The following is a 9,724-nucleotide window of genomic DNA, read 5'->3' as shown; positions in this document are numbered from 1 at the left end:
GAATATCGTTCACTTATTAGGTCTTTAAAGGGATAATAGAGTGTTTTAAGATCGCCTTGCTTTCAGAATTGTGCCTATTGAGAACTTTAATCATCATCAGGACTTGCTCCATCAGATAAAGAACCGACTGTTCATATCGTTTGACTTTGAACGAGTCCTTGTCGTTGATACAGCTAGAGCAAAGGAGGTTGGACGTTATGATTAAATACAGTGTGAAATCAATCGACTCTCTCTTATTGAATGTACTGGCTTCTTTTCATTTTCTTTTAGTGTTTTCGCCACTAGTGGCCGCTGTCGCACTATAGATAGGAACTGTGTTTTTCAATCTCAATGTTCTGGGGGACATTGATAGTGTAACATACGGCTAACAATATAGCGTGTAGCATTTGCACAAACTTGGAGGAGATCTTTAGATGAGGTACACATTTACCTTAAACATTTTGTTTATGCATATTTGTCAGATAACGGCAGCTATCTAAGTCATATATTAAATGATTAGGTTTTAAAAATGTACTAATCCAAAGCTAAACAGTGTGTAACTGAGTTTACTAGAGGCTCTCAAGTTTACCACCTCATTTTACTGTAACGTTAGATATTTTGCTGCTCTCCAAACTGTACAGTATTGGACTCATTTTTCCTTATGTTTTTGACACGGTAGTGGCTATTTAAGTGCCTTGGAGTCATATTTACGTTAAATCCCATGGTACATGAATATTGTAATCATTCATTATCAAAATATGTCAATATACCAACTGAAATCATCAATGCACTAATATTGTACCATGGATGGCATAACTGCTATAGTCTTCCACTGTATCTTTTCATTCACATATATATATTATTATTGTATTTAGTCACTTTACGTGTTCCTAGTTGGTCATTCTGACATTCTTGTAACCCCTACATCATTAACCTTGTGCAGAGTTTTTTATTGTCAGGCAATTACACAAAATGTATTCTGCATCCATCCCTCCATTTACTTATTTTAATAAATAATAGTTGTATGTTTAGAGAGTGGCATTTTGTCAACAAAGTGTCTTGTCCAGTGTGTAATTTAAACGTGTTGCACTGTATGCTTTGGCTTGACATGTCAAACAAATTGAATGCTGACTCCAGTGCTTACAAAACAGTCTAGTATATTCAATTTAGATAAACTAAACATTTGCAGTGTTCAATGCGGGATTCCTCAGGCACAAAAGATAGAAACGTGGTCGACAGAATCATTAACATACATCACATAGTTCCGTGTATAAAACATTACAACGGTTAGCCTAATAAGACACTTCACATTTAAACATCAGTTTAAATCATAATGTTGTCATAATATAATACTGTTTTGCTATTTACAATAGTTCCTTTTTTACATAGTGTGATATTTTTTATGAAATGTAGCCTATTAAATCCAGTTAGGGTCAGTTTGACATCCTGCAAATATCACCAAAATTATTAATTATAATACAATTATAGGAACCAAAACAAATTTTTTTTAAATAATTTACAGGATCATTCATTGCAAAGAGAGCAAAGTCCAGTTCAGGCATTCTACTGTAGCTTATTTGGTATCCCTCATCAATCCCGCTTGATTATAGTGTGTGAACATTATAGCTTGTCTTGAATATGCATAGAGCCCGTCATTTGTTCTCAAACAGTACTCCCATTTCATAGCAAACCGATTCGTTTTGTGCTCATATGGCAAATATTAGCTGCTTTGTGATTAAAGGGTTAGTTCGCCCGGAAATGAAAATTCTGTCATTACTCACCCTCATGTCGTTCCAAACCCATAAGACCTTCGTTCATCTTCGGAACACAAATTAAGATATTTTTAATGAAATCCGAGAGCTCCCTTACCCCTCCATAGACAGCAATTTAATTACCACTTTCAAGGTCCAGAAAGGTAGTAAAGACATCGATAAAATAGTCCATGTGACTCCAGAAGTTCAACCTTAATTTATGGGTCTTATGGGTTTGGAACGGCATGAGGGTGAGTTATTAATGACAGAATTTTCATTTTTGGGTGAACTAACCCTTTAGGGTTTTTCTTTATTGTAGTGTTATCCAGCATACTATGGTGTGAGACACTGAAATGGCTGGCCGTATTCCTCTGGTTTTGCTGGCCTGTGGCTCCTTCAACCCCATTACCCACCAGCACATGCGGCTGTTTGAGCTGGCCAGAGACCACATGCACCAGACAGGTTGGTGCCAACTGTTCATTTACTTGAAATTGGCCATCATCTTTTATCATGCCAAAACTGGCCTCCTTTTCACTGTCCCTCTGGGCCTGTCGCATTGAAGGGATTTCTGTTCTGTTGTAACTGCATTTTGATTTATTTTTTGATTCATTCTAGTCTGAATTATGTCTAAATCAGTATTATTTTTAGTTTATGATAGTTTTATTAATATATTAAATTAGCTTTTTACTTTTATTTTTAGTTTTCATGTTCATTTTAGTTTACATTTGTGTACATCACTTTCTTTTAATGTGCTTTTGTATGGAATCTTGTCCATCACGGAATAAAAAATACAAAAGGTAATTACAACTTTCTCACAATGCTGACTGTTTTTCTCGCAATTCTGAACTAAAATAAACTATATCAACTTTTGTGTTATAAAATCAGAATTGCTTGCGGAAATTGCGAGCTTTTTTTTTCAGAATTGGACTTTATAACTTGCAATTGTGTGTTTATATATCACAATTCTGAGGGGGGAAAAGTCAGCTCACAATTTTTCTCACAATTATGAGTTTATAATTTAGAGTTGTGTGGGATATAAACTTGCAAGTTTATATATCACAATGAGAAAAAAAGTCTTAATTATTGATTATAGTCTATAATGATTAATTTTCAGCTTTTTATACTTTTATTGAGTGTCAGAAACAAGCTTCCATACATTTGTCATATTATTAGTTTTTTTTTATATTGCAATTTATGTATAATTTATAATTATAATTTATTTATTTACAGTAAATCATTTTACTGCTACAGCTTATTTCAGTTTATTGCCAAGGCAACATTTATCATTTTCATTTAGTACTAATATTTATTTTATTTCATCTTTATTTCAATTATAAAAAAAAAAACATTTTTAACAGTTTTAATTTCAGTTAATGATAATAACCCTGGTCTAAATATGTGATTAAATACATCTTTTTTATACATACAGGCTCTCCGCTGTAAGGAATAAGCGACAAATGCAAAGTGTGAATGTTTAATGCTCTTAGCAATGCTTTTGCATTAAATACATCAGCTGACCTGTGAAAATGTACTTAAGTAAGCTCCTCATACCCAAGGTTTACAAGCAAAAAAAAAAAGCTTGGTACCTGCTGTAACACTGTGTCTACAATGCAAGCGAGCATTTCAAGTTGTGTTGATTAGAATTGGAAAATGTTGTTGTTGCACCGCTAGCCTGCAGTGCAGACATGGTGTAACTGCTCCTCTATTATTATTATTATTAGCCAAATAGCTTATAAATTATATTACCCCAAGAAGGTCTTGAGACTTGTTTATGATTTGTTGGAATTTTTATGAAAGATTAGAACTGACTTTTAAAAATTAATTTTATGGATAAATTCTGTTTTATAATGTCTTGCACATGCTAAATGAGAAAATGCAAAAACAATTCCAGTCTGATGCAAATTCATCTTTGCTATGTAAAATTAAAGCATTATTTAGCAAAAACATTACGCATCCAGCAACTCATTAGAGTCTGCCTGTGTATGCAAAGCTTGTTAATTTGTGTGCAGTGACTTAGAAACCTTTTGTAGGGTTGTTGCACCTAGAAAAGGAATCAATGTCTATTTAATGATCCACTTATTTACATGTTAAGGCAGATGCTTTAAACGTGCAGTAAGTGATTTCTGAGAAACGAGAACCTCTCACCTTTTCTCTGTTGTCTTTTTGTCTCTCAGCCATCTTTCTTTCTAGTCTTTCTTCAAATCTCCCTCTTGCTCACTCTCTCTTCTCCCCCATCATATATACGCTACTGCTGATTGGTCTGATCCACTTTCAACAGCGTTTCTCACATACTGCACCTTTAATCCAAAAGCCTCTGGTGCATTGTATTCATGGTATACATTATATAATTTAATGCATTCCCTAGGAATCACACTCATATTGTTGGCATTATTATACTGTTTGAGCTACAGGAACTGTGGGATGCTTTAAATTTGACATCTGATAATGATGTATTTGACTCAATTTGGGTCAGATATGTTGTCTCTCTCCATCTCGCAGGTCTGTATCGTGTGGTGGGTGGCATTGTATCTCCTGTCGGTGATGGTTATGGTAAACAGGGTCTTGTTGCTTCGAAACACCGACTTGCTATGGCAAGACTGGCCCTGCAGAGCTCTGACTGGGTTTCCGTAGATGACTGGGAGAGCCAGCAGGCGGATTGGACAGAGACTGTGGTGGCCATGAGGTGAATATATATATATATATATATATATATATATATATATATAGAGAGAGAGAGAGAGAGAGAGAGAGAGAGAGAGAGAGAGAGAGAGAGAGAGAGAGAGAGAGAGAGAGAGAGAGAGAGAGAGAGAGAGAGAGAGAGAGAGAGAGAGAGAGAGAGAGAGAGAGAGAAATATATAGAGAAATAGAAAGATTTGAGCAAGTATCCTGCATTGGCTTCTTACCATGACTAATCATGTTTCCAGTCAAGACGAGAAACTTTTTGGAGTCTTTTAACGTAACTGAGATGCTAAATATAAAGGAAATATTAACAGGTTTTGACAGATGGGGTGCTAAATGCTTATTGCACCTCCATTATCACAGAAAATCCTCAGAGGTTCAGAGCAACTTTGATGATAGAAAACTTGCCTTTTTTCTTTACTTCAAAAGAACTGTTCAAATTTTAAACATACTGGTGTTATTAATATTAAAAAAAATGACGTTTATGATACGGCATACAGTTACGTGATGTTGACTTTTTCTTCACTTTAATGAACTGATGGTGCACGTTAGGACTTAAAGAGTCTTATATCTAGCATTCGAATTCCCAGAAGTCTCATTTATATAGTGCTATATATATATATATATATATATATATATATATATATATATATATACACTGCTATTCAAAAGCAGGTTTTATTCATTATTTAATGAAAGAACAGAATCTATTTTAAATAAATCTTTTGTAACATTATAAATGTCTTTACTGTCAGTTTTTATCAATTTAATCGCATCCTTGCTGAATAAGTGTATTAATTTCAATTAAGTTCTTTCCCAAAAAAAAAAAATGTCTTGCTGACCCAAAACTTTTGGAATGTTTGTACAATGTTGCAAAAGCTTTTTATTTCAGATAAATGCTGTTCTTTTGAACTTTCTATTAATCACTTTTTTTTTGTTTTACACAACTGCTTTCAACATTGATAATAATCATAAATGTTTCTTGAGCAGCATATTAGAATGATTTCTGAAAGATCATGTGGCACTGAAGACTGGAGTAGTGATGCTGAAAATTCAGCTTTGCATCACATAAATAAATTACATTTTAAAATATATTCAGATAGAACAACATTATTTTACATTTTAATAATATTTCACAATATTACTGTTGTTTTGTGTATTTTTAATCAAATAAATGCAGCCTTGGTGAGCATAAGACTTCTTCTAAAAACATTAAAAATATTACGTGTGTGTATATATATATAGATTGTATATATAAAAGAATAACACATTGTCAGACTGAAAATCATAGATATTCAATCTTTACTCTAAAAATATTCCATGTTGCCATTATATCTTCACATGTTGCTTTAATGTGTGAATTCACCTTGCATTACCCTCTATGAAGGACTTTACAAACTCGCTGTCATCTTCGAAATATCGGAGCTGAGCTAAAGCCAAAACTTTATAGGAGCCGAATCCTTAAATTCCCTGTGTATGAGATATCAAATAGGCAGGCACTGACGTGACTCATTCCAGCCCTGCTATCCATCATAACAGCCACAGTTTCCATTCTCCTCGGATTCTGCCACAGAAAATATGAAACACCCTGTCATCATTTAGTATATGGCTGCTAGTGGTTGTCGTTTTACACTCATGCCAAATTCTTTTACCCTCTTTTCGCCTTGGCGGGTCATTCCTCCTCTTGAATCCCTCAAGAGATTGTAAAGTAACAAGAGACTGTTTAAGGACCCCTCTGAGCACTACATTTTTTGTATGGCAACTGCTAGCTGTGCCCTTAGGTGGCTAATTAATACTCTGATGCCAGGGAGGAGGAAGGCTGCTCTTGCGGCAGGGGCCCATGCCAGGGCTTTGTCTTTCTAGGTTTGTAATTTACTTCCTGGCATAACTGAATGAAATTCACAATTGCTTATGTGCCCTTGCAGTTGACCTATGTGTTAAATTACCAGGTTGAGTTTTTGCTATTTTAAAGGACATAGTGCCATACAAGCTCTGTTCTAAAACCCAGTGAGCAGCCTATGTAGGCAGCATTTTAAGGTGCACTCCTTACAAAAAGGCTGTTGCAAAAAGTAAACATCTTATAAGATATATAATTTGCATGGCTTGTATCCTTCACATAGAATCTTTTGAATGAATATTAAGCAGCAAGTGTTTTCAACATTGATAATAATAAGATATGTTTCTTGAGCACAAAATAATTTACATTTATGCATTTAGCAGATGCTTTTATCCAAAGCGATTAACAAAACAAGAACAAAGCATTCATCCAAGAGCCAACAACCATTGTAGTACACAATGCTAGGTTTATTAGACAGCTAGAGGAGAGAAGAAATAGCATGATTTTTTTTCCCCCTCTTTAAAGTGTGTGTGTCTACGTGCATTGGTTTAAAAGTGTGAGGTCATTAAAGGTGCAGTTTGAAGTATTTATGAGGATCTATTCACACAAAGCGCTAGCTACTCTCTGATGTCTCAGACGACAAAATCTTTGTCCTGTCTCGGCCACCATAGCTTCTCTATGTGCTTCAAAAGGGAGCGGTGAGCGGTGAGCGGTTGCAATTCACAACCTCACCACTAGATGGCGCTAAAATTTACACAGTGCACCTTTAAGTGATGTGATGAATGAAAATGAAAGATGTGATGTTCTAAGCAGTTTGGGTGGAGGTTGGCAGCTCATTCCACCAGAGACGAACAGAGAGAGTGAAGGTTTTAGATTGTTTGCCCAGTTTTGGCTCATTCAGTGGCCTGAGCAGACGAGAGGGAGCATACATTTGTTGTAGTGGGTTGAGGTAGAGAGGAGCTGTTCCAGTGGTAGTCCTGAAAGCCAGGGTTAGAACTTTAGACTTGATTCTTGCCACAACTGGGAGCCAGTGGAGTGAGATCAGGAGGGGTGTGACGTGGGTTATCTGGCTAATTGAAGACTAGATGAGCTGCCGCAATCTGGATCATCTGAAGAGGCTTAGTCATGCTGGTTGGAAGGCCCGCTAGTAGAGCATTGCAGTACTCCAGTCTTGAAATTACAAGCACTTGGACAGTATTCTAAGAGGAAGGATTTTCCTGATGTTGTAGAGCGCAAATCTGCATGATCCGGCCGTTGTTGAGATGTGAGTGGAAAAGCTCATCTGGTTGTAAAACACTACCCCTAGGTTCCTTGCTGCCCTGGTTAGTGTTAGTATTAGTGTTGTGAACCCCAGTTGCACAATGATGTTGTAGTCAACTGATGGGTTTGCAGAATTTACAAGGAGCTCTGTCTTCGCAAGGCTGAGCTGCAGATTACGCTCTATCATCCGAGCAGAGATGTCTGAAAGGCAGGCAGAGAGATACAAGCAGAGACAGGGGTCATCAGGTTTAAATGAAAGATAGAAATGTGTATTATCTGCATAGCAGTGGTAGGAGAAGCCATGTGTCTTTATGACCGTGCCCAGTGAGGTTGTGTGAATAAAGAAAAAAACATGTGGCACTGAAGACTGGAGTAATGGCTGCTGAAAATTCAGATTTGCCATCACAGGAAAACTATCCATCCATCAAGCCCTCTACCCTATAAACACAAGGCATTTCTTGTTAAAATGACTTTCAAATTTAGATGCAGAAATTCATCTTTTTCTGCCACCTCAATTAAACTTCTTTGCCACCAATGTTCTTTACGATCAACTTAGCTTACGATGCTTTTGGGTTGGTTGGTATTCTATAAATGTTCTTATTCCCTAAAGTCTTTTATTCACTTTATACACTCACCTAAAGGATTATTAGGAACACCTGTTCAATTTCTCATTAATGCAATTATCTTATCAACCAATCACATGGCAGTTGCTTCAATGCATTTAGGGGTGTGGTCCTGGTCAAGACAATCTCCTGAACTCCAAACTGAATGCAATTTTGAGCGTGGCATGGTTGTTGGTGCCAGACGGGCCGGTCTGAGTATTTCACAATCTGCTCAGTTACTGGGATTTTCACGCAAAACCATTTCTAGGGTTTACAAAGAATGGTGTGAAAAGGGAAAAACATCCAGTATGCGGCAGTCCTATGGGCGAAAATGCCTTGTTGATGCTAGAGGTCAGAGGAGAATGGGCCGACTGATTCAAGCTGATAGAAGAGCAACTTTGACTGAAATAACCACTCGTTACAACCGAGGTATGCAGCAAAGCATTTGTGAAGCCACAACACGCACAACCTTGAGGCGGATGGGCTACAACAGCAGAAGACCCCACCGGGTACCACTCATCTCCACTACAAATAGGAAAAAGAGGCTACAATTTGCACGAGCTCACCAAAATTGGACAGTTGAAGACTGGAAAAATGTTGCCTGGTCTGATGAGTTCTGTTGAGACATTCAGATGGTAGAGTCAGAATTTGGCGTAAACAGAATGAGAACATGGATCCATCATGCCTTGTTACCACTGTGCAGGCTGGTGGTGGTGGTGTAATGGTGTGGGGGATGTTTTCTTGGCACACTTTAGGCCCCTTAGTGCCAATTGGGCATCGTTTAAATGCCACGGCCTACCTGAGAATTGTTTCTGACCATGTCCATCCCTTTATGACCACCATGTACCCATCCTCTGATGGCTACTTCCAGCAGGATAATGCACCATGTCACAAAAGCTCGAATCATTTCAAATTGGTTTCGTGAACATGACAATGAGTTCACTGTACTAAAATGGCCCCCACAGTCACCAGATCTCAACCCAATAGAGCATCTTTGGGATGTGGTGGAACGGTAGCTTCGTGCCCTGGATGTGCATCCCACAAATCTCCATCAACTGCAAGATGCTATCCCATCAATATGGGCCAACATTTCTAAAGAATGCTTTCAGCACCTTGTTGAATCAATGCCACGTTGAATTAAGGCAGTTTTGAAGGCGAAAGGGGGTCAAACACAGTATTAGTATGGTGTTCCTAATAATCCTTTAGGTCAGTGTACATTCAACACTCACATACATGGGGGTGATTATATAGTTTTAACAACTGTTGTTAGCTCAATAATTATCTCATTGTAAGGATTTTACCATGGGCGTATATTTCATCTAACAGTTTATCTAAATTTCTGAAGGGCAATTTTTGAGCGGACACAAATTATACAGCAAAAATTGCACTTGTAAGGATATGTGTGGCGTTTTGGTGCACTGAAAAATGATCTTATGTCTATTTTTTATTTTTTATCTGGCCAACAACACCGCAATCATTGTTTAAATATGAGTTATCATAGGTTCACCATGCAGTAATATTAAAATTATTTTGCATCTTCCACATGGTATGGAGCAAAACCCAACACAGCGGTAGATCTACAATATTAGCCTAATATCAGTTCACACATGGGCTAA

The 9,724-nt window shown here is 37.0% G+C and overlaps 1 protein-coding gene across 1 annotated transcript in view; it reads left to right on the top strand.

Moving 5' to 3' along the window:
* Positions 1 to 350: 350 nt before the first annotated feature.
* The window catches only part of nmnat3 (nicotinamide nucleotide adenylyltransferase 3), a 15,937-nt gene continuing 6,563 nt past the window's right edge, over positions 351 to 9,724 (top strand). Inside the window, exons 1-3 of the mRNA XM_079819858.1 lie at positions 351 to 418; positions 2,050 to 2,192; positions 4,230 to 4,413. Of these exons, the coding sequence (XP_079675984.1) occupies positions 2,084 to 2,192; positions 4,230 to 4,413 (293 nt within the window). The 5' untranslated portion in view covers positions 351 to 418; positions 2,050 to 2,083. The remainder of the gene's footprint in view (positions 419 to 2,049; positions 2,193 to 4,229; positions 4,414 to 9,724) is intronic.

The sequence above is a fragment of the Gobio gobio genome (genome assembly GCF_949357685.1).
Source record: "Gobio gobio genome assembly, chromosome: 6".
NCBI lineage: Eukaryota > Metazoa > Chordata > Actinopteri > Cypriniformes > Gobionidae > Gobio > Gobio gobio.
Note: the sequence above shows the minus strand (reverse complement) of the source record. Positions and strands in the feature narration are given on the sequence as shown.